Source organism: Rhinoderma darwinii, chromosome 10 (genome assembly GCF_050947455.1).
Source record: "Rhinoderma darwinii isolate aRhiDar2 chromosome 10, aRhiDar2.hap1, whole genome shotgun sequence".
Lineage (NCBI taxonomy): Eukaryota > Metazoa > Chordata > Amphibia > Anura > Rhinodermatidae > Rhinoderma > Rhinoderma darwinii.
Window position 1 is genome coordinate 3,480,294 of NC_134696.1, and position 25,558 is coordinate 3,505,851.

Sequence of the window (25,558 nt, forward strand, 5' to 3'; positions counted from 1 at the left end):
TAGTTTGATCCTGCAATAATTTCGATAGGTGCCATATTGCTGTTTAATCAGTCTGTAGGGAGCAGCAGACACAGCCTGCCATATAACGCGCGTTTCTTCATATTCCGTGCCACTTTCCCGATTTATTATTCACGCTGAACCATTCCAATAATTTATTTATCTGAAGGAATCAATAAGTACGTCATTTCTGCATCTGAAAACTTTTCCAACTGACGGTCGCTGGGTCTGGGGCTTGTCACAACCTGCGCGGCCAATTATCTGCAGATCAGTTGTGATGAGATGAAACGCGTCGCCCGGTCCGGCGCCCATAGGCAGCAATGGCGGAAGTAACACTCACCCATTGGGCCGTAAATATGCATCATATGGCGAATGGAGACAGGAGATTGCGCTGCACTGAAGTCTGATCTGCTGCGTTTCCACATGACAGTCCCATCATTTATAAGATATTGTGACTGTCGCTCATCGTTACACTAAAACCTGCCACATTTATTTTATGCCACTCAAACTGCAGGAGCATTTCCATGAATAATCGGCAGATGTGCAGCGCTGGGGTCTTATGTACCAGGAACCTCTCCGCCACTCATATTGACGACTCCTTTAATGTCTAGATGGCAAATTACAGAGTCCCGGGGGCAGAACAATTCATTATTTTTAAACCTTAAAAATCCAAATTTATATGAATTTGGAGAATTTGCGCGCAGAAAACCAATAATTTCACAGCTTGAATGGCCGGCATGTCACCTGGCCGCACGTTATTAGAAATGTACGCATTTTATACATTACATGCAATTTTTTAAAATTTTCTTTCTCTAGTGGTGGGAGAAGGTACTGCAGGCAAATTACGTTCTATAGAATTGATGATCTGTAAATCGGGTCCTCCAGCTGATATGAAACTACTACTCCCAGCATCCCCTTCACAAACCCATAATACGCAGCTTGTCTTTTGCTTCAATTGATGTTTCCAACATTCAGCTGCTTATATGAGATCCACTAAGCTCCTGCGTCAATTACAGTACCCATTATATACCGTGGGGGCAGCTGTGGGGTTCATGGGGGGGGGGGGGGGGTATTACAGGATCGCTTTATCCCCTCTGCTATTGACTGTATGTATGTGCACCGGGCCCCTGTTAGAATTACTGCCCCTCTGCTGGACAATAAATAGGAAAAACCTGCCCTCTTGTCCTCCTGGGCGTGGGGTCATAAACTACAAACAGCAGGGGGCATCATTTTGATTTTCACTATGGGACTCCTTTGCTTTATTTACACTCCAACATTAAAGTGCAGCTCCAATTATGAGTCCCGCCTCGTCTCCCGCCAGAAATTGTAAAGTGACGGGCAGAGAGCAGGAGGTCGAGAAACTCTACAATACCAGAAGATTCTCCCCGTTTTATCTCTCGCTATCAAACAAACCAATGGCGAGAGAGATGGCCGCATTCTTAACTAGAGCTGCACTTTAATCTTATAATAGTGGCATTCAGTTGTCACAGCCCCACCCCTTATTTAAAGCGGAATTGCACTGTTTATTATCTTCTGACCTCCATCTAGTCCCAAAATAGAGGAGTCTTAGGCCTCATGCACACGACTGTAGCCGTGTGCACGGCCCGTGATTGCAGCTCGGACGGCTGCAGAGTGTCATCCGCGAGCCGCCCACAAATCACAGACCGTGCACACATTCATTTCAATGAGCCCGGAGAGCAAATGAAGCCCGTATAATGACTTGTCCTATCTTTTCGCAGTCTGGGTTCCCGGCCAATGCAGGGACCGTGGAAACCATAGAAATGAATGTGTCGTAAATTCACCCGCACGTTCGTGTTCACGAGGCCTCAGCACTTTGATATTTCAGTAACTGCAACGCAACATTATTGGAAAGTTCAAATATTCCAAGTCTAAGAAGAAAAATGTCAAATACGCCAAGTTACAGAAATCTCCAGCCAAAGGAGTTCGCTGCTTTCCCAAACTTCACACCCACTTTGTGTTAGAAGAAAACAATGGGTACAATTCCCCTTTAAGGTCCTGACCTGTATGAATATATGTAAATTTCGAGGATAACTCCACCCAAAGCTGGTTCTACAAAAGCATCTCTAGTTTTATCTTTCTCGTCTTCAAATCAAACAGCAGCACAGAGGATTGGAGATTTTCATTATTGTTACTTTTTGTTGTCATTTATCATTTTTATATTTTATACATATAAATAATTGTGACCATAATGTAACAACGCGGCTACAACGAATAACGTGTAACGAGGCGGTCGGGTCCCTCAGTGACGCGGCTCTTTCCTCAGGAGAATGGACGATCAGGATTTCTGCGTCTTCATTTTTTAAATTTTAATACTGGCCATATAAATGCAAATGGTAATCCGGTGGGATCGCGGTAATGTAGGGATTATGTAGAACGGTAATATCGGCGCTGTAACCGGCTGACTCCATAGATTTAAAGGTGCAATCCGCAAAGCTTTATTAAGAAGCACAATTTGTTTTATTGATGTTTTTTACGAGCTGTTTGTTCTGCATTTTGAGGTATTTTCATTATTTTTTCGAAATTTATCTTCTTTCTCGTGTGCAGAAAATACCATTATTCCCCTAAACCGCTCGGCACGTCGCTAATCCTTAATTAAATGCCGATTAGGTAATTTGTAAAGTAGTTTTAATAAAATGTTGATGATATTTTTTAAATCTTTCATTTTTTATTAGCTCTGAAGGAGCCTTAACAGCGATGATGCCACTGAGTGATTGAAGCAGCAATGTCCTTACATCTACAGTATATGCCCCAGAGGATTCTCAGAGCAGATCCTGAATGTTTTAAAGCCCTGGGTACCTTAGGACACTATTTTCCAGGTTACATGACATTACTTATCCTGTACTGATCCGGAGTTATATCCTGTATTATACTCCAGAGCTGCACTCACTATTCTGCTGGTGGAGTCATTGTGTACATACATTACATTACTTATCCTGTACTGATCCTGAGTTATATCCTGTATTATACTCCAGAGCTGCAATCACTATTCTGCTGGTGGAGTCACTGTGTACATACATTACATTACTTATCCTGTACTGATCCTGAGTTACATCCTGTATTATACTCCAGAGCTGCACTCACTATTCTGCTGGTGGAGTCACTGTGTACATACATTACTTATCCTGTACTCATCCTGAGTTACATCCTGTATTATACTCCAGAGCTGCACTCACTATTCTGCTGGTGGAGTCACTGTGTACATACATTACTTATCCTGTACTGATCCGGAGTTATATCCTGTATTATACTCCAGAGCTGCAATCACTATTCTGCTGGTGGAGTCACTGTGTACATACATTACATTACTTATCCTGTACTGATCCTGAGTTACATCCTGTATTATACTCCAGAGCTGCACTCACTATTCTGCTGGTGGAGTCACTGTGTACATACATTACTTATCCTGTACTGATCCTGAGTTACATCCTGTATTATACTCCAGAGCTGCACTCACTATTCTGCTGGTGGAGTCACTGTGTACATACATTACTTATCCTGTACTGATCCTGAGTTATATCCTGTATTATACTCCAGAGCTGCACTCACTATTCTGCTGGTGGAGTCACTGTGTACATACATTACATTACTTATCCTGTACTGATCCTGAGTTACATCCTGTATTATACTCCAGAGCTGCACTCACTATTCTGCTGGTGGAGTCACTGTGTACATACATTACATTACTTATCCTGTACTGATCCGGAGTTACATCCTGTATTATACTCCAGAGCTGCACTCACTATTCTGCTGGTGGAGTCACTGTGTACATACATTACATTACTTATCCTGTACTGATCCTGAGTTACATCCTGTATTATACTCCAGAGCTGCACTCACTATTCTGCTGGTGGAGTCACTGTGTACATACATTACATTACTTATCCTGTACTGATCCTGAGTTACATCCTGTATTATACTCCAGAGCTGCACTCACTATTCTGCTGGTGGAGTTACTGTGTACACACATTACTTATCCTGTACTGATCCTGAGTTACATCCTGTATTATACTCCAGAGCTGCACTCACTATTCTCCTGGTGGAGTCACTGTGTACATACATTACATATCCTGTACAGATCCTGAGTTATATCCTGTATTATACTCCAGAGCTGCACTCACTATTCTGCTGGTGGAGTTACTGTGTACATACATTACATTACTTATCCTGTACTGATCCTGAGTTACATCCTGTTTTATACTCCAGAGCTGCACTCACTATTCTGCTGGTGGAGTCACTGTGTACATACATTACATTACTTATCCTGTACTGATCCTGAGTTATATCATGTATTATACTCCAGAGCTGCACTCACTATTCTGCTGGTGGAGTCACTGTGTACATACATTACATTACTTATCCTGTACTGATCCTGAGTTATATCCTGTATTATACTCCAGAGCTGCACTCACTATTCTGCTGGTGGAGTCACTGTACTTACATTACATTACTTATCCTGTACTGATCCTGAGTTACATCCTGTATTATACTCCAGAGCTGCACTCACTATTCTGCTGGTGGAGTCACTGTGTACATACATTACATTACTTATCCTGTACTGATCCTGAGATACATCCTGTATTATACTCCAGAGCTGCACTCACTATTCTGCTGGTGGAGTCACTGTGTACATACATTACATTACTTATCCTGTACTGATCCTGAGTTATATCCTGTATTATACTCCAGAGCTGCACTCACTATTCTGCTGGTGGAGTCACTGTGTACATACATTACATTACTTATCTCGTACTGTTCCTGTATTATACTCCAGAGCTGCACTCACTTTCGTTTCAGTCTGTGTGGGACCTATATAACGGTGTATAGGGGGGATCTTCCTCTTCAGACCATTATAGACGTGCTTTCCCTTATGACTCGTCATTCTTAGGTCATGTGATATATTTGCCGCAGTGCGGGTCGGTGTTAGTCTGCAGGTTATAGTTTTATATAATGGTTCATCGTCAATCGGAAGGAAATCGGGAATGACGATGTTCCCCGCTGAGGGTTAGGGTGACGTCCGGATCCGGCTAATATGGCCGATTTTACCTGAACCTGCACCCCCGGCACTCTGCGTTTTACTCCATTGCACCTCCCTATAGAACACGTTGAGCTTCCCCTTCATAATATTTTGCTCTTTCTATAAAGAAGGATTTTCGTTTTTCTTATATTTATAACACAACAGATTTATTTTATTTCAGCGCAGGAGGAAAAAAAAGGAAAAACTCAATTCAACTTTTGTCTCAATCTTTTCTGCTCCGGTGACTGAATAGAAAACATGTAAAATCTTCTGTGTTAGGAAAAATTATTGATTGAAATAGAATTTGTGCGCAGCGTGTGTGACGGCCGCCGCGTCAGGCGCGACCACTCACCCCGGCTTTTATTATACACGGCTTTGTAAGTTGTAGAATTGAGGCTTTTAATCCTGTGCGCAGCAATGAGGTGATCACTCGTAACTCGCCACTTACCGTCTGCGGGAACAGGAGCAAATGGCCATTGTGTAACTGCCCGGAGGGCGCCGCTGATCCTCAAAGGGACACCTGCAGTTTTTGTTATCGTCATGTGCTGTGCAGGTAAATATAATCTATTGCTTCCTGTTATCAGCCATTTCAGGATGGGGAGAGGCTGACTGTAGTGTTTTGGATGAGTGACTGTAATTACAGTGGGGTCACTGGAGGCTGCACAGGGCAAGAGATGACAATTTCAGGCAGGGATCCTTCTTCCTGCTCTCACTTGCAGCTCCCCCTCCCGCCCTCCCACAGACACAGCGCCAGGAGGTCAAACATGTCATGCTGCTCCCTGAATATTGCACCTGGTGTCATCTGAAAGCTGAGAATACCAACTACCTAATCTCTAGCTCCGATGTTGTAGCTGCGGCAAGTGACGTGTTACATACATCCTTGGCAGTGAAAGGGTTAAAGGTTTTTTTTGTGTTTTTTTTGGTTCAAACGGTTCTTATTAGTTTTGCAAAAGGAACGAAGCCGGCGCCATTGTAAATACAACTGTAATAACATAGAGCGGCAACGCCAGACTAGGGGGATGTCGTTAAAGCCGCCGTAACAAGACAAGGAAAACTGGTGGTCACGAAAAGCCTCTATTCCCAAAACTAAACACAGGGTGTAACATAATCACAGACTTTGTGAATTCGGATCGCAACTAGGACGATCAAAGAGGTCAAAGGAGTAAGACAAAGGCGTTTTATAAGAGAGATGACAAAAAGAGGGGGAAGAATAAGGATGAAGAAGGACGGGAGTCAGGCTATGTTCACACTAAAGTAAAAACAGCTGTAAAATACGGAGCCGCCTCTGAATTTCAGCTGTTTTTAAAGCATCAAACGTTTTTTGATGCGTTTTTTGGAGCTGTTTTTCTATTGACACAATGAAAAACGGACCAAGAAGCGACATGCACTTCTTTTTATGGGGCCGTTTTTTTCAACAGCCGCCTAAAAAAAATGCCCCATCTAAACGAAACGCCGTTTTTCCCATTGAAATCAATGGGCAGATGTTTGGGGGCATTCAGCTTCTGGTTTTTTTAGGCCTTTTTGAGGCCCTGAAAAACGCCTGAAAACACTGTGTGTGAACATACCTTAAGGGTTAAAGGTTTTTTTTTACTTTGGAATATCTCTACTAGTTCGAAGGGTCCCTTGAAAAATAGCTGATCACAAAGTCTCCCCATGCGATCAGCTGTGATCTGTGGGGAAACCTGGCAGTAAGTGTTCAGTTTCCCTGCAGCGCCACCACGGGAGAAATGAAGCATTACACGATGTCTATTCATATCAATGTGTTGTCTGTGTAATGTAGGACAGGACGGGTCCTCCAGAGAGAGAGACGCTCTATGTAACCGCTCTCCACTCTGCCCAAGAGATGAACCGAGTACCCCCCTCTATTACCCCAGAACTCCCTAATAGGATGTATTCTTAACTGGTTTTCTAAAGTGGACAATTCCTTTCAGGTGTCGTAGCTTTAATAATAATACAATTTTATACGCTGGGTCGAACAGGGCGTTTCTACGTCAAAATGCGTCTTTTTGCCGCGATGTGTGAACCCGGCCTAAAATATTCTCGTTGTTACGTGAATTAAGGTACAGACGATCTTCCATGTTCCTGCGGTCGGACTTGTCGCCGTGCACAGAAGCCATTAATACACATTATATCACATTCATCATCTAAAAGTGGATTAACTAAGAAAAATACATAAATCTCCCCACTTAGATTCCACGTCACCCCTGAGATATTTCTGGGGAGCCCCCGAGTTCTCCATAGCGCCATATTTGTGGCATCCACCACGGGGACGAGGAGCGGGGGCGATGTTTGGTTTGTTATCCGGAGTGACGTGTATCAGACTTGTGTCTCCTCTAATAACAATGTGGGATAATTATGTAAATGGAGGTGACGGATGGAGCATCGCGCCGCGTATAACAAATCATCGTCACCGCTACACACAATACAATCCCTCACTGGTAATAGCTGCACGCACAAAATGAACAAAAACTGATTAAAAAATCACTTTGCCTTGGCACCTCGGCCTCACACTGTTTTACTATTTCAAGGTAACGAGATAACGTTGGCGCAATATTCATCAATTCACATACAAATGAGAGAACGCGCACAGACATCTGCTTGTGACATTGCGGAGATAAAAGAGCAGCTTTCTGCTGGGAGGGAAAGGTATTAATTGCTGCGGAGCAACGTCACTCCACGACGAAGCGCGAAGCGCACAATCTGCAATGCAATAATCAGCCTCCTAGTGGTAGATCAGGGCACTGCACCACATGATGCAAAATGTATTACACTACATAATCTGCAATGCAATAATCAGCCTCTAGTGGTAGATCAGGGCACTGCACCCCATGATGCACAATGTATTACACTCTATAATCTGCAATGCAATAATCTGTACTCCACCTAGTGGTAGATCAGGGCACTGCACCCCATGATGCACAATGTATTACACTCCATAATCTGCAATACAATAATCTGTACTCCACCTAGTGGTAGATCAGGACACTGCACCACATGATGCACAATGTATTACACTCCATAATCTGCAATGCAATAATCAGCCTCTAGTGGTAGATCAGGGCACTGCACCACATGATGCAAAATGTATTACACTACATAATCTGCAATGCAATAATCAGCCTCTAGTGGTAGATCAGGGCACTGCACCACTGCACCACCTAGTGTTAGATGCACCACATGATACACAATGTATTGCAATGCAATAATCAGCCTCTAGTGGTAGATCAGGGCACTGCACCACTGCACCACCTAGTGTTAGATGCACCACATTATACACAATGTATTACATGCCATAATCTGCAATTAAGTAATCTATACTCCACCTAGTGTTAGATGCACCACATGATAGACAATGTATTACACTCCATAATCAGCCCTGATATAATCTCTACTCCACCTAGTGTTAGAGCACAGTACCACATGATACTCTTATTGCACTAAATAATCAGCATCAAAATAATTTCTACTCCACCTAGTGTTAGATCAGGGCACTGCACCACATTATGCAAACAATAGAGCAGAATTATCAAAAGTCTAACAGGAAAATTTGCCTCATAGCCAATAGCAACCAAAAGAAGCGCAACTCGTGCAGAGCCGTTCAAGAAATAAAATCTTCGCTCTGAATGGCGGCTTTGAGGCCACTTTTTCTGTTAGTTTTCTCATATTGTACCCTCCATAATCCTCAGTGCACCACCTAGTGTAGGATCGAGAACTGCAGCATACGAGATATATATATTTATGTACAGCACAGCGCCGCTCCTGTCATCCTGAATCAATGTCCTGTTACCACATCGGCATAACTCCCAACATTCAAGTATCACAAAGAGGGACAACCGCTCATACACACACGGATCAGCCCACACAGTATCATACTCCCATTGTGCCTCCCACACAGTATAATGCCCACACAGATTCTCCAATACAGTATAATGCCCCCTTAGATGCCACCATACACTATAATGCCCCCATAGATGCACCCATACAGTATAATGCCTACACAGATGCCCCATGAAGTAGAATGCCCCCATAGCTGCCTCCATACAGTAAATGCGCCATAGCTGCCCCATACACCTTAATGCCCCATACAGCATAAAGTCCCCATACAGTATAATGCCCCCAAAGCTGTGCCTAGTGCCAGTGCCCACATATAACGTGCCAGTGCCCTTGTAGATAGCGCTACATTGGCCATGTAGATAGTGCCCCTAAGTAGTGCCACACAGAATCCATGTTGATAGAGCCACCCCCCTGTAGATAGCACCATTGGGACTCCCTGTGCCACACTGTCTATGTAGATAGTGCCACAGTGTTCATGTTTATAGTGCCACACCCCCCTTGAAGATAGTGTCACCCCCTGTATACAGCGCTACCCCCCACCCTGTACATAGCGCCATTGGGACTCCCCCAGGAGCAGAATCCCCAGCCAGAGCATAGGAAGGGGATTCTGCTTCTAGAGGGAAGCCCTTGATGTCACTGTCCATATATGGATGGTGACCTCAGGGGTTTCCTCTAGGAGCGGAATCCCCGGCCAGATCATCGGCAACTGGGATTCCGCTCAATCAGTAGCCACTGACGTCACTCTCCGTATATGGACAGTGACGTCAAGGGCTTCCCCGGGCACAGCGCTCAAAGTAGTGCTTTGCCCGGGGAGTCCTCGGCGAGCAGAAGAGCTCCCTCTGCTCCTCCGCCCTGAACTAATTCTGAAGCAGGGAGCTGAGTGTTTCTTGCTTTAGAATTGGGTACAACTGTATCTGCATCCTGAGAACGCAGATACAGTTGACAGAGGGACGTATCACCGGCCGACCGGGACAGTGGGACAACACCCGGATTCCGGGACTGTCCCGCTGAATCCGGGACGGTTGGGATGTATGCAGTGGTGGGGTGTTCCTCTATAGGAAGAAGAGGCTGCTCATAACTTTTCTTCAGTATCTTGTGTTTGCAGAAATCAAAAAACAACATTCATTCCTGCAGACGTGTAGTAAAATAAAAACACATAAAAAAGTGTTTGCCCTTTCACGATTATTGCTGAGCATCCAGCGGAACAGATGGCGGGCGCCATTTTTGAACACTACGACAAGCGCAGGTGGCGTTAATTAGTCACCAGACAACAGGTGTGGATTCAGGACACATTGGAGGCACCGAGTCGCCTCGTCATCTTATAGAAGACATCAATGGATGAAGCGAGTGACAACGTAGCTAGATGTATATGGTAATGTATAGGGGGGTTCCAAAAGCCGGACCCCAACAATCTCCTCTATATCGGGGAAGCGGTCTCATGACATGGGGTTGTCCTAGGTGGACACCTCCCTCTGACCATTTCTTAATGTGTAATAGGCCCCCTGGGTGTTCCTTAGGCTGGGTTCACATGTTTAATTTGCCGTGCAGCCTAAGGCCCCATGCACACGAACGTGCTTTTGTGGCCGCAATTCCCCCAAAATTCCACGGGAGAATTGCAGCCCCATTCATTCCTATGGGGCCATGCACACAACCACAGTCCGCGCATGGCCCCAGAGCCCGGACCGCAGAAAGAACGGACATGTCTTATTACGGCCGTGTTCTGCGGTCCGTGGTTTTTAAGCTCCCATAGACTTCAATGGGTGACCAGGGGCGCAAAAATGCACCAATATAGGACATGCAGGGAGTTTATCGCAACGGACACTCGCTGCGTGGAAAGTCACATGTCTGGATGGCCCCATTGAAAAGAATGGGTCCGTATGCTGTCCGTTATTTCAACGCCGCACAGCACACGGAGGAGGAACACGCTCCTCTGAATGAGCCCTAAAACCGCACACAATGTACCGCGGCATTGCAATGCCGGTTATTGGTCGCACGGTAAACTACAGCAACATATGAACCCCGCCTGGCCCCCATAGACAATCCTTTAATGTGGCTTATTAAGGGAAGGTGAAGGTGACTTAGTGGGGTGTCCTATTGAGACCCCTCCCATTAGGCCGCAGTCGCACGTGTATTTGCCTTGTATTTTTATGCTCCGGATACTTTACACTGTGATCCAATGGGGAAAATATTACGTGAAGCGAGACGTTGAGGAATCCGAGTCGCGGAATATTTTTCCTATTTCATTACATTGTAAAGTTTTCAACAGCGTACGTGGAAATAGAGGACGAGAGACTGCACCCGAAATCACAGCAAATACCGCCACGTGTGGCCATGAAAGTGCCCCCCAATGAGAACAGCTGATCACGGGGGGGCCCCCAAATATCACTGCTCAGTGGTGAAATGGTGGTAGGATCCGGCGTGGGGCGCCTTCTCCGTCTTCCTTTCTATTTAGATTTTTATGATTTTTACTTCTTGTTCTTTTGTTTCATTCCATTCATTTGAAACAAACGTCGTATTTTGTATTTTTCATTCGGTGGATGACATTTAATAAACAAGTCGTTGGCGCTTTAATGAGTTTGCTGTAATTGTGTGCGGGTCCGCAGTGGTCGCCCGTCTCGCTGATGTCGTCCTCCAGTCACCCATGTGGCATCTATTCCCGCTCCTCAGACACAGAGTATTTCAGGATTCGCCTGATTAATGCATCACCCGCCGGTGACATTGAAGCATTAATCACTGTAACCCACATTTTCCGATAATGAGGATTATTTTATAAACTATTAAAAACTTTCTTACATTTGGGTCCTGGGAGAACGATGTGAAGAGGAGGAGGAGGGGGAGGGGAAGTCAGGGGGTGCCGTCGTCTCAGCTTGGATCAGGGGAACTTGATAGAAATCCCAATGACATAGGAACAGCTGATAGATTTATAACTTCACTAATATATCGAAATGTTTGCAGTTTATTCAAGAGATTCTCCAGATTTATGTCAGGTTTGGCGCTGTCCCTTTAAGTTGGGTGGGTATAAGGTCTGATTCTTACCAGTATGATTGGCCATGTCTGTTGTGTATGTACAGAAAGCATAGGATACTTGTATAATCAGCCGTGTCCGTCCCCAGATATGTCCAGTGGGGCTCAGATAAATAAACCAAAACGTTTTAATTCACTGAGAGCAAGCAGAGATCTTGAAAAATGGTAAGGAATTGAAATACAAAGCAGATTTATTAATGCTAGAAAATAATGAGACTCTGAAGCTCCACCCACTTTTTCCAACGCAGTCAGAAGTTTTGGCGCTGGGGATTTATGAAACGTTTTTACTCCAGAAAATGAATATTATACAGTGGAAAGTTCTAGATCTTTATATGATATAATAGTTAAGCTTTATTTACCCCTTTATGAACGCTGCGACCGTATCCGCACTAATGTGACGAGGAGCCTGGGTTTACGTTCGGCTGGCGCGGTGCAGATGGCGGGACTCCATGACGCCGGTTTATCTCCCCATATAATTGAGGTTGTAAGGATAATAGATAATAAAGATAAAACCGACATCAAAGCCTTTATCCAGATCTGGGAACAGTAATGGCGGCTGTCACGCTGGGATTTGCCCGGAGACGTTCTCTGTGTGAACTGCGCTCGAAGCCTTCACCTCCGTGTACTCCGCGCCTGCCCGCCATCGATTCAGTAAAAAAGATCAAACGCTTCTCCTAAAGTAATAAAATATTCCCTGCCAGACATAAGTGGTTCTCCTCTCTTCATCTATTTCTTAGTTCTATCGGGTTGTCACTCAGCTTTCCCAGATTCCTGAATGGCAAATTAGCCTAGTGATATAACGATACATCCGCGGCGCCCTTCAGGAGTCTGGGACATGTGGGCCGCTCATCCAGCTTTCCAGCCTCCTGAATGGCAAATCTGCCTCGTTGTACAATGTTTCGCATCCCCTCTCTGTATGAAGCACAATGATTGTGACCCAGCTTTCCCAGGACCAGATAGACGCTGAGTACGTATTTAACTATTTGATGACTCCAGGACTATGGGGTTCCTGTCTGATTTTTGGGGACCGCTTTGATCCTTTGCGGGTTTGATCTCTGGAAAGTGACGCTTCTAATTTATTGTGCAGTAAAATTCGCCTCCTGTTAATCAAATATTCGATTCTGCAGCGACGAGGAAATAGCGGCGTCTGCACGACCATCGCGTTGTAACGTGTTATTAACTCCCGCGGTTAGTAGCGGCAGACGTTGTCCTGAAATATTGTCAACGACCGGGACTCCCTGCACGGCGAGCCTCCGTGTTATAAATATGCACAATTAATAGTAAGTTCTGCACCGCACGGCGCCGTCATGAAGCCACCGTTAAAGCGTTTTACGGAAAACTAAACGATCAAATTTTAATTGGGAATTTAAAAACAATAAGAGAAACGTTATTTCAATCATCTTAAACCGTCAGACGCGTCTGTTACGGCCGCCATTAATCAGACGTATTGCTGTGTAACGCGACCGTCTCCCTGACGAACTGCGCAGTGAGAACAGAACGTAAATGTATCATCTGGATGGTTTACAGGCCTCGTTTCCATGCGATATGCCATATTTATGAAGGCGACATGCCGGTGTTGCGCAATTATTCTTTTTCTTATCTTTGTATTTAGATAGTTCGACCTTTGTGACCGCGCCGCTGAATTACGGTAAAATAAGAAAATTCTGTCAGTTGCCGCTGTTATATTCAAGCACATGGTAAAGTCTTAGAACGCCATTTTTGTTATGCCCCTTTTGAGCGTGTGACACGTAGAGACCGATGTGTCAGGTACGCAGGCAGGATTTGTTGTGCTGAGCATTCGTTACAATGTATCAGTGTGAGATGTATCACTCAGGTTGGATAATAAGACGTCTTGTGTGTGTTTTCTCCACAGTTCCGCCAGATGATCCGGTAATTATCGGTGGTCCTATAATAAGCCTCCGCGCCGGAGACCCCCTGAATTTAACCTGCCATGCAGACAACGCCAAACCAGCAGCGACCATCATCTGGATGAGGAACGGAGAGGTCCTGAACGGGGCGACGTATTCCAAGGTCAGCACTGAGTCTGTGTCGTCATTGTATGTTGAGGTCTTGGGGCTCACACATTAGACGTAGCAGGCAGATCCCAACCAGCTCTGCTACATTGTAACTGTGAATATTCTCAAGGGGGAAAAAACATGATATTGATAAAGACAACCACCATGACTGGGAGGTTGTCAAAGCCCCGCCTACTGTCACTAACTTCACTCCTGTAACAACCAATAAGATTGAAAATGTCACGTTTGAGTGACGGCAAAAACCTGAATCCGATAATCAACTTCTCAATTTTCCATAAATCTGTCCCGAGGTTTCTCCCATCAGGACTTGCACTTCTTTATTAACCAACCTTTTATTTAGGATAAACTCCTTTAACAGAACTTTGCTTTACTTATCATTTTCTTGAGTTACATTATGTCTTATACTCCAGTCACCGCCAAAGCTGCATTCAGAATTCTGCTGATTTCCTGTTACCAGATAACAGTGCATTGTGGGAGCTTAGATGACACACGGGGTGGAGCTATTAGGTCACATGAGAGTGGACTAAACCCCTGACACATTCCAAGTGACAGCCATCGGCATTGTAAATGCAGCTCTGGAGGTGACTGGAGTATATATAGTATGTATGACATATACCTGAAATCTTTGGGGTTCAGTATTATATGTCCAGCATAAATCCGGTGCTTTGGGTCGTGACTTTAGTTGTAGGGGGCCGGGTTAGACCCTTAGATCTTCACGACCCCCCCCCCCATATCTCTGATTCCGGCGCCTTTCTGGGGAGGAAACAACAGGCGGGACCCCGTGTTTTCGCTGCCGCTCTTTCCTTCCGCCTCCTGTTTTCTTACTGAACCAACAAGAGAAACATTTACTTCTATCTGCTCCCAACAGCCGACGCCGTAATCCCTGCGGCCGGCGCAAACAGATAATTAAAAATGCGATCTGCAGTAGGGACCTCGCTACGAATGCAATGAGAACGGCGCCTGTTTCCTTCCCACAATGCTCTGCGGCTCACCACGCTCTATGGTGGCTCCATTGAACCAAGAGAATAAGAGAAAATTGAAAGCTTTTGTACGCCGTCAGCATATCATTACATTCCTCTCATTTCTTTTGTGCCTCGGAAATGCCACAAAGGAAAAAAAATGTATTCAGTTCCTCCGGAGACGGAAAAAAGTCGCATTCAAACGAATATTTCAATAATCTGGATTTAAATCCGCGAGTCTTTCATGGTTGGCTGCTACACCGCGCCGTATAATTTAGAAACAAGAACACGATGGCGGCGCTGATGGAGGAGACGGAAAGAAAAATCCTCTTCTAGCGCCGCGGCTTATAAAGAGCGTTTACCAGAAGCGATGAGAAAATAATGTGGCGCCGCTGCAGCAAATGACGAGCGCACGACGGTTTAATATTGTGAGGGTGCGTGGCGGGCGATGTCAGGACATGACGGGTGTTCTGGATGAGACGCGGCGACTCTCTGCGGTTACCGGGACGCAGTGCAGCGGCGACATTCCCTACAGCGGTTACGTTGATTTTGTTTGGTGCATCGTGTGGGTTGAGGGGAAAACGAGCTGCAGGGAAGACTGTAACCCCCATCATGTATCAGGACAAGTGTTAGGATTCTAACAATAGAGGCCAGTGACCAGCGGAACAATAGAGGCCAGTGACTAGCGGAACAATAGAGGCCAGTGACCAGCGCAACCAATAGAGACCAGTGACCAGGATAACAATAGAGACCAGTGACCAGCGTAACAATAGAGGCCAGTGACCAGCGTAACAATAGAGGCCGGTAACCAGCGTAACAATAGAGGCCAGTGACCAGCGCAACAATAGAGGCCAGTGACCAGCGCAACAATAGAGACCAGTGTAACAATAGAGACCAGTGACCAGCGTAACAATAGAGGCCAGTAACCAGCGTAACAATAGAGGCCAGTGACCAGCGCAACAATAGAGGCCAGTGGTTATTTTCTTTAGAAGAGGACTGTGATCCCTGTAACCAGTAAAACCAATAAAGGGTAATAATTAGTAGAGGCCGCTGATGAGCAGGATCACACTCATCATCCACTGGTTGTAGTCCTTGGTTTTCATTATTTGATGAATAAGATGTGACTCCTGCCGGGAGCTGCGTCCTCCGCTTGTAGTATAATATGTCTATAATTGATTACTCCGCTCGTGTCTCGTTACCTCCAGGATATTATCCCCATCTTTTCTCCTATATTGGGACTATACTGAGAGGACGGGTCAGGATATGGTGACCACAGAGGAGGAATCGGGGACATTTCATCATCTACAAAGACAATAAAATCCTCCCAGTAAATATTAAATGCAGCATCACAAACCTTGTAACCGCGAGGGGCGACGGACACTCGTGTGTGAACATGTCCAAGATACACAGGAGGATGCTGCTTTCCTGTTAACTCTCAAGTGGCATGACCACACATCGCCCTGCTGTGCTAACCTCTGTACTAGAAGTATGATGTGGAAACCACTGGGCAGAAGATGATGAATGTGATGGTGCAGGGAGAGACCGCCGCCATTACTTTGGGTTGTTCCTCATGCAGATTTGGCAGGGAGTCTGGCACGGCTGCAGCGCCTTGTAAGTGACTGCAAATACTGAGCGATACCAAGTGGTGGCCCCGACTAATGTGAATGCAGCTATAGGTGGGCACTAGTGGCTTTACTAACAACTGGGTTCTAGTGTAGCCCAGCAGATTAGGATGTTCCTGGGTACTGAACGAGCATGCCTACCAATGCAGCTCTGGATGTGACTGGAGTATTAGGTCCTACAGCTACGCCATCTCTGTGGTTTGAGCTCCCACAATGCACGGCTTACTGCAAGCAAGGAAACTACCAGAATTGTGGATGTGACTGGGGCATTATTATGTTTTATACTCTAATCACATCCAGAGCTGCATTTTCAATTCTGCTGGTTATCCGTGGGAACAGATTGGGGGTTATCTACATTTCCACAAGGAAGTGCGCTCTCACCGTTGTCTGATGTCCCACAATTCTTTGTTGTATTCAATCAGAGAACTTATAGAATTGTGAATGCAGCTCTGGATGTAACTGGAGTATAAGCTATAGTATAAGTAACATTATTTCAGTTCGTTGTATACTTATATTTAACCTGTAAATTATGTCAAAGCGGAGGCCTGTGCACCTTCCGGGACGGTGACGTCGACCATCACAGCGCTCGCTGGAAATAAAACAACGACGATACGCGAGCGGCACGGATACAGCGATCGTCTTAATTGTTTAACTGCTTTGTGAATTATTTATGAATATATTATCTGGTAATGACACTTACAGCCGCCGGGAGAAGGAACAACAAAGCCTTGATATTTTCTTACCATTTGATCAAAGTATCCACAAAGCCGAGATCAGCGCGACCTCTCCGCTTAATGAGCGCGATCCAGTACCGGGAGAAATACTTTACCAGCCGCAAGGCATCATGGGAACAGGCGATACGTGCATATTATATCCGTAGATACATTGAGGACCGCTGAGGGGTTGGTCACGGGGGATGGGGCCTCCGATGCTTGGGCTCCGAACGTTGTTGGAAGTTTCTCCGAATATCAAGACTTCAAAAAAATTGAATAAAAGAGCGTTTCCCTCCAGACTGTAGTTACTGTCCAACCCCTCCCCAGTCTTACAGTCCAACCCCTCCCCATTCTTACTGTCCAACCCCTCCCCATTCTTACTGTCCAACCCCTCCCCATTCTTACTGTCCAACCCCTCCCCATTCTTACTGTCCAACCCCTCCCCATGCTTACTGTCCAACCCCTCCCCATTCTTACTGTCCAACCCCTCCCCATTCTTACTGTCCAACCCCTCCCCATTCTTACAGTCCAACCCCTCCCCATTCTTACAGTCCAACCCCTCCCCATTCTTACAGTCCAACCCCTCCCCATTCTTACTGTCCAACCCCTCCCCATTCTTACTGTCCAACCCCTCCCCATTCTTACAGTCCAACCCCTCCCCATTCTTACAGTCCAACCCCTCCCCATTCTTACAGTCCAACCCCTCCCCATTCTTACAGTCCAACCCCTCCCCATTCTTACTGTCCAACCCCTCCCCATTCTTACTGTCCAACCCCTCCCCATTCTTACTGTCCAACCCCTCCCCATTCTTACTGTCCAAACCCTCCCCATTCTTACAGTCCAACCCCTCCCCATTCTTACTATCCAACCCCTCCCCATTCTTACTGTCCAACCCCTCCCCATTCTTACCGTCCAACCCCTCCCCATTCTTACCGTCCAACCCCTCCCCATTCTTACAGTCCAAACCCTCCCCATTCTTACAGTCCAACCCCTCCCCATTCTTACTGTCCAACCCCTCCCCATTCTTAGCGTCCAACCCCTCCCCATTCTTAGCGTCCAACCCCTCCCCATTCTTACAGTCCAACCCCTCCCCATTCTTAGCGTCCAACCCCTCCCCATTCTTACAGTCCAACCCCTCCCCATTCTTACAGTCCAACCCCTCCCCATTCTTTCCTCTCTCTTAATGATTTGCCTATGGCAGTGTTTACTGTAGTTCTGGCATTATATTCGTGAACCAGAAAGCTCAGGATGAACAGAGCTAAAGCTCCTTAACCTGATAGGACAGGATTTCATTGCCTGACATTGTGCGAGGACACAGAAAAGTGAAAATAAATGGTGGAAATCCGGAACTTTGCTGCTTCTGTGGCTGTGATCTGTGGTGGGGGGTGTCAGTCAATATACTGTAGGTCCCTATTATAAGACCCCTCCATTTCCATTACAATATACTCAAAAGTCGTCTGAGTTCCGGTGTAAACTGTATATTTCTCGTGTCCGTTCAGAGCCGCGGTTTTCTCGCCAGCGTTATAATTTAGATATTTCCGTAAATTCGACACTTTGTGGCAACAAGTTCAAAGCTGCAGAATCCGTCAAAAGCTCATTCCGTGCATCAAATGCGTCCAGTCGCCCCAGCAGGGTATTCTGCGCCCATCCTCCTCCGCCTTGCGCCAGCACAACAGAATGCCTGGAACATTAACTCTTCCGATTTGGGTTCCCCGGCGTCTTCCAGGTCCCGGGTGGCGGGGACGGCTGCTCACGCTTTAATGTGCTGTATTTTTGGACAGGACGCCGGGTCTTTGAAGGCCATGCCAGGAAGGGGCTCGGATTCTACGGGATGGACTTTGCTTGACTGGAACCCATCACCGCGCCAAATGTACAACCATTTCTCTTTCTTCCTTTGTCAACGCAGAAGATAAGAACAGAACAAAGGCCGTAAAGACGAACTGGAGAAAATACGAATGTCTAAGACGTTTACAGCAAATCTTCTCCAAGTGTCTAAAATAAATAACTTTGTGTCCAATCATTGGTAATACCAGGGTGAAAATTGCGCCAATGTCTCCGCCGCATTCCGGCAGGTTAATGGGGTCAAAACCTTTATAGAAATAAGAACATTGTCATAAAATAAGTAAAGAACAAACAATACTCGGAGAAAAGGTGGGATCCCAACATTGTGGTAAATCAAATAACGAATATGGGATCCCACATGTAGATGCCTGGAATATATCGTAGCCAAAAAGAAAAGGTGGTAGCCATCCACGAGGAGAATCACAACCTGCAGATAGTTATGGATGCAAATATATCTATATATTCAAGGAAACGACCGTGCATTGAAACCACTTAGGGCTCGTCCACACGTCTGTCCGGAGTTGCAGAGGGAAAATACGCAGCGGAGACTGTAATAGCGAAGTGGGTGAAATTTATCAAATGTCGTCCACACGCTGCGGAAAAATTCAGTCCAGAAATTCCCCCGTGCGGCATATTTTTAGTTCCAAAGCAATTCACTGCCAATTATTGCTGAGGGAAGTGGACGGATTTCCTGCGTTTTTCTGATGTGCTGCGCAATTTGCTGCGGAAACGATGCAGAATTTCTTACAGGGGTTGACATGACAGAAATATCACCATCACACAGACCAATACTCAATAAATCAAGAAAATGTTGACAAAATACAAAGTATCTCCACACTAACTATACAAGTAATACAGGGGAGAAATATGACATCACCAATTGGGGGGGGGCGGGGGGGTTAAAAAAAAACATGCAAATTTCGGCTTCCTCAGGGGTTCCCAGAAAAAAAAACAGTCCATCTTAAATAGTGTAAAGAATTACAAATAAGTGAAATTATCTGAAGCGAAGTAAATATCTCTGCTATCGGGAGGTTCTGCGTCTCAGGAGTCAAAGTGCGCCTGCGTGGAGAACAAAGCGCCATCATTCGCCTGCGCAGAGAACAAAGCGCCATCATTCGCATCCGTGGAGAACAAAGCGCCATCATTCGCCTGCGTGGAGAACAAAGCGCCATCATTCACCTGTGCAGAGAACAAAGCGCCATCATTCACCTGCGCAGAGAACAAAGCGCCATCATTCACCTGCGCAGAGAACAAAGCGCCATCATTCACCTGCGCAGAGAACAAAGCGCCATCATTCACCTGCGCAGAGAACAAAGTGCCATCATTCACCTGCGCAGAGAACAAAGCGCCATCATTCACCTGCGCAGAGAACAAAGCGCCATCATTCACCTGCGCAGAGAACAAAGCGCCATCATTCACCTGCGCAGAGAACAAAGCGTCATCATTCACCTGCGTAGAGAACAAAGCGCCGTCATTCGCCTGCGTGGAGAACAAAGCGCCATCATTCGCCTACGCAGAGGACAAAGTGCCATCATTCACCTGCGCAGAGAACAAAGCGCCATCATTCACCTACACAGAGAACAAAGCGCCATCATTCGCCTACGCAGAGAACAAAGCGCCATCATTCACTTGCGCAGAGAACAAAGCGCCATCATTCGCCTGCGCAGAGAACAAAGCGCCATCATTCACCTGCGCAGAGAACAAAGCGCCATCATTCACCTGCGCAGTGAACAAAGCGCCATCATTCACCTGCGCAGAGGACAAAGTGCCGTCATTCACCTGCGCAGAGAACAAAGCGCCATCATTCACTTGCGCAGAGAACAAAGCGCCATCATTCACCTGCGCAGAGAACAAAGCGCCATCATTCACCTGCGCAGTGAACAAAGCGCCATCATTCACCTGCGCAGAGGACAAAGTGCCGTCATTCACCTGCGCAGAGGACAAAGCGCCATCATTCACCTGCGCAGAGGACAAAGTGCCATCATTCACCTGCGCAGAGAACAAAGCGCCATCATTCACCTGCGCAGTGAACAAAGCGCCATCATTCACCTGCGCAGAGGACAAAGTGCCATCATTCACCTGCGCAGAGAACAAAGCGCCATCATTCACCTGCGCAGAGGACAAAGCGCCATCATTCACCTGCGCAGAGAACAAAGCGCCATCATTCGCCTGCGCAGAGAACAAAGCGCAATCATTCACCTGCGCAGAGAACAAAGCGCCATCATTCGCCTGCGCAGAGAACAAAGCGCCGTCATTCACCTGCGCAGAGAACAAAGCGCCGTCATTCACCTGCGCAGAGGACAAAGCGCCATCATTCACCTGCGCAGAGGACAAAGTGCCATCATTCACCTGCGCAGAGAACAAAGCGCCATCATTCACCTGCGCAGAGAACAAAGCGCCATCATTCACCTGCGCAGAGAACAAAGCGCCATCATTCACCTGCGCAGAGGACAAAGCGCCATCATTCACCTGCGCAGAGAACAAAGCGCCATCATTCGCCTGCGCAGAGAACAAAGCGCAATCATTCACCTGCGCAGAGAACAAAGCGCCATCATTCACCTGCGCAGAGAACAAAGCGCCATCATTCCCCTGCGCAGAGAACAAAGCGCCATCATTCACCTGCGCAGAGAACAAAGCGCCATCATTCACCTGCGCAGAGAACAAAGCGCCATCATTCACCTGTGCAGAGGACAAAGTGCCATCATTCACCTGCGCAGAGAACAAAGCGCCATCATTCACCTGCGCAGAGAACAAAGCGGCATCATTCACCTGTGCAGAGGACAAAGTGCCATCATTCACCTGCGCAGAGAACAAAGCGCCATCATTCACCTGCGCAGAGGACAAAGCGCCATCATTCACCTGCGCAGAGAACAAAGCGCCATCATTCGCCTACGCAGAGAACAAAGCGCCATCATTCACCTGCGTAGAGAACAAAGCGCCATCATTCGCCTGCGCAGACAGGGATTAAAACCAAGGGTCATTGCCAGGACGGTTCCATATGCACCTGTAGAGGCACGAGCGTCACCTAGAATGATAATGTGCTACAATGTAACAAAATTACAGAAATGATGGCAGTAAAGTATCAAAACACTCGATCCAAAATAGAAACAAGGTTCATATTAGAAAGTGGTTTCTTTTTTATTTCTGTTGATCACTGAACAGGTTTTTTTTTAATATAAAGTTTAAGACTTTTGGCTTCTAAATGAGAAAACCGGACGATTGGAGACATTTCTCTCTTTTCATCTGCATTTAAAATAAGTTTAGAAATAAAATAAAGGTGACGTTTGCCTGTGGGCGGTCGTGTGGCCGCGCTCCGCTTCCATCTGCAGCCACTCTTTCTCGCGGCATACTGACGGCAAGGCGCAATATTCCAGAATACGATATTATAGTGGAAAGAAAAGAGTTCTGATCGGTCTCCGGAGAACTTTCATCTCTGGTCTGAGGGTCTCGGAGCCGAATCCAGCCACATACGGCGGCAGAGCCCCTGTCCACACCCCTCCCTGTAGATCTGGATTAGATGTTTTCTCCCCTCTGCTTCTTTTTTGTAAGGGTATGTTCACACGGCCTATTTACGGACGTAATTCGGGCGTTTTTGCGCCTCAATAGCGTTGACAAACATCTGCCCATTGAAAGCAATGGGCAGACGTTTGTCTGTTCACACGAGGCGTAATTTACGCGCCGCTGTCAAAAGACGGCACGTAAATAGACGCCCGCGTCAAAGAAGTGACCTGTCACTTCTTTGGCCGTAATTGGAGCCGTTACTCATTGACTCCAATGAATAGCAGCGCTAATTACGCCCGTAATGGATGCGGCGTTCAAGCGCCTGCACATGCCGTTACGGCTGAAATTACGGGGATGTTTTCAGGCTGAAACATCCCCGTAATTTCAGCCGTAACGGACGCCCTCGTGTGAACATACCCTAAGGCTGGGTTCACACGACCTATTTTCAGACGTAAACGAGGAGTATTATGCCTCGTTTTACGCCTGAAAATAGGGCTACAATACGTCGGCAAACATCTACCCATTTGAATGGGTTTGCCGACGTACTGTGCAGACGACCTGTTATTTACGCGTCGTCGTTTGACAGCTGTCAAACGACGACGCGTAAATGGACTGCCTCGGCAAAGAAGTGCAGGACACTTATATACATTATATGCGGGACACTTCTTTGCCACGTAATTTGAGCCGTTCTTCATTGAACTCAATGAAGCACAGCTCAAGATTTACGAGCGTCTCAGACGGCTCGCAAAATGCGAGGAGGAGCATTTACGTGTGAAACGAGGCAGCTGTTAACAGTCTGTCTTTTCACACGTAAATGCCTCTCATCGTGTGAACATACTCTGACAGTTCATTTTCTCTTTATACCTGTGCTGAGGTGGGTGGGCTCCTCCTGCGTGTTCTGAGCCAATCAGAGGTCTCCTGCTTCTAACCCCTCCCTCTGCAGTCTCACACGGGGTCTAGGAGACTGTAAGCCGCTCCTCCTCTTACAGCACTCGGTGGTTCTGCAGCTGCATCTCCCTCCTCTCCCTGTGTAATATCTATTATTTCAAAAGGAGGAAGATCTCACTTTTCCCTAATTAGATATATTACAAAGTTTGATATATTCACAAGAATTAATGATGTATGCAAAAACAATTAAGATCCAGCAAATATTGGACCGTAGATGTGCCGGATTATCACATTTCCCAGAGAAGTAGGGAAGGAAACGCAGATCTGGATTTGACACATTGTCCGTGTGCAGTTCATGGACATTGATCTCAGAGTAAAACTTTATATTGTGGTGGGATAATAAATAGTCGTTGTCCTAAACTCCCCACCCCAAAGCCAGGGTCCATATGGCAGGATCACCCCGCTCACAATCAATTCATTATTGGGGGAATCGGCTGCCAGATAGTGGTCAGTAGGGTGCCCATACACGTAGCGACAGTGGGCCGTTTGCATGCCGCCGGGTTCTCGCATGGTTTGAATGTGATTCACCTGTACGAGGCGCGTGGACAAAAAACGTATCTCAAAACCAAGCGGTATTCCTGCACGACACACTATGCGGCGCGCTGACCTATTAGTCCTCACTCATAATATGGCCAGTGCGCGCAATGACAACGGCAAGGGTTGTGATGCATTTAAAGGTGACATTCTGTATTACCTCTTCTCTGGTGGGTGCCCCAGTCAGACATTGGCCTCTTGTAGAGACAACCAGTGAGGGGCACATTGTGTCTCGTGCCTCTTTAGCGCTCTCTCAGAGAATGGAGTAGGCCGCTGTATATCACAGTCGCGCACGGAAAACCTCTCGCCCGATCTGCAAATCTGAAGTCACCGAGGGGTTAAATTTAAAAGCATTATTTAAGTTGGGATTAAATTGCCTTTTATCTTCAGTTTAATTCATTATTCCTCCATCAAGGGCATCTCAAGGTCATTTTCTTTAGGATTTTAATTAGCGCGCTCGTCTCGAGTGTGCGGAAAGTTCGCGGGTAATTATTGTGTTTTTTTTCTCAGTGTTTTCATTAATTGTTGTTGTTTAGGAGTTTCTCTAATTAACGTCTGAAATGTTTCATGTTTCCGCGGATTCTCAGCCGCTCGGTCCCTAATCCCCAGAGTTTCCTCGTCTGCAGATCGGAGGAGAGGCTGGGAAGATGAGTGTTCCTTATCGGGAGGATCGCGGCCTCCATGACAAGCGCCATTCATCCCTCCCCCTCAGCCCGGGGGCCACGTCTGTCATTTATTCATCTCATCCACAAATCAAATTTAACTAAATGAAGGATGAAAAAATAAAAACAATTACAATATAGCAGCGAAATGTCTGTAAAACACGATGCAACGCAACCCCCGCGGCGAAAGTGTGGCCTATTGTAACAATGAGATTCAGAGGTGGCCCACCCGGAATTATAGATGTAGCAGAGCTCAGTTTATTACTTCACCATGTGTTATCTGTGGTGTTACATAGGACTGCAGGAAACATCTACTACATTATCTGTACTCAGAGAGTTATTACGGTGTTATCTGTGGTGTTACATAGGACTGCAGGTAACACTACTACATTATCTGTACTCAGAGAGTTATCACTGTGTTATCGGTGGTGTTACATAGGACTGCAGGTAACACTACTACATTATCTGTACTCAGAGAGTTATCACTGTGTTATCTGTGGTGTTACATAGGACTGCAGGTAACACTACTACATTATCTGTACTCAGAGAGTTATCACTGTGTTATCGGTGGTGTTACATAGGACTGCAGGTAACATCTACTACATTATCTGTACTCACAGTTATCACTGTGTTATTTGTGGTGTTACATAGGACTGCAGGTAACATCTACTACATTATCTGTACTCAGAGAGTTATCACTGTGTTATCGGTGGTGTTACATAGGACTGCAGGTAACATCTACTACATTATCTGTACTCACAGTTATCACTGTGTTATCTGTGGTGTTACATAGGACTGCAGGTAACACTACTACATTATCTGTACTCAGAGAGTTATCACTGTGTTATCTG

The 25,558-nt window shown here is 46.1% G+C and overlaps 1 protein-coding gene across 5 annotated transcripts in view; it reads left to right on the forward strand.

Annotated features, from left to right (window-relative positions):
- KIRREL3 (kirre like nephrin family adhesion molecule 3) overlaps nucleotides 1–25,558 on the forward strand; it is a 614,569-nt gene that overhangs the window by 520,361 nt on the left and 68,650 nt on the right. For all 5 annotated transcript variants that reach the window (XM_075839161.1, XM_075839163.1, XM_075839162.1 and 2 more), the window contains one exon: nucleotides 13,764–13,921. In XM_075839161.1, the coding sequence (XP_075695276.1) occupies nucleotides 13,764–13,921 (158 nt within the window). The remainder of the gene's footprint in view (nucleotides 1–13,763; nucleotides 13,922–25,558) is intronic.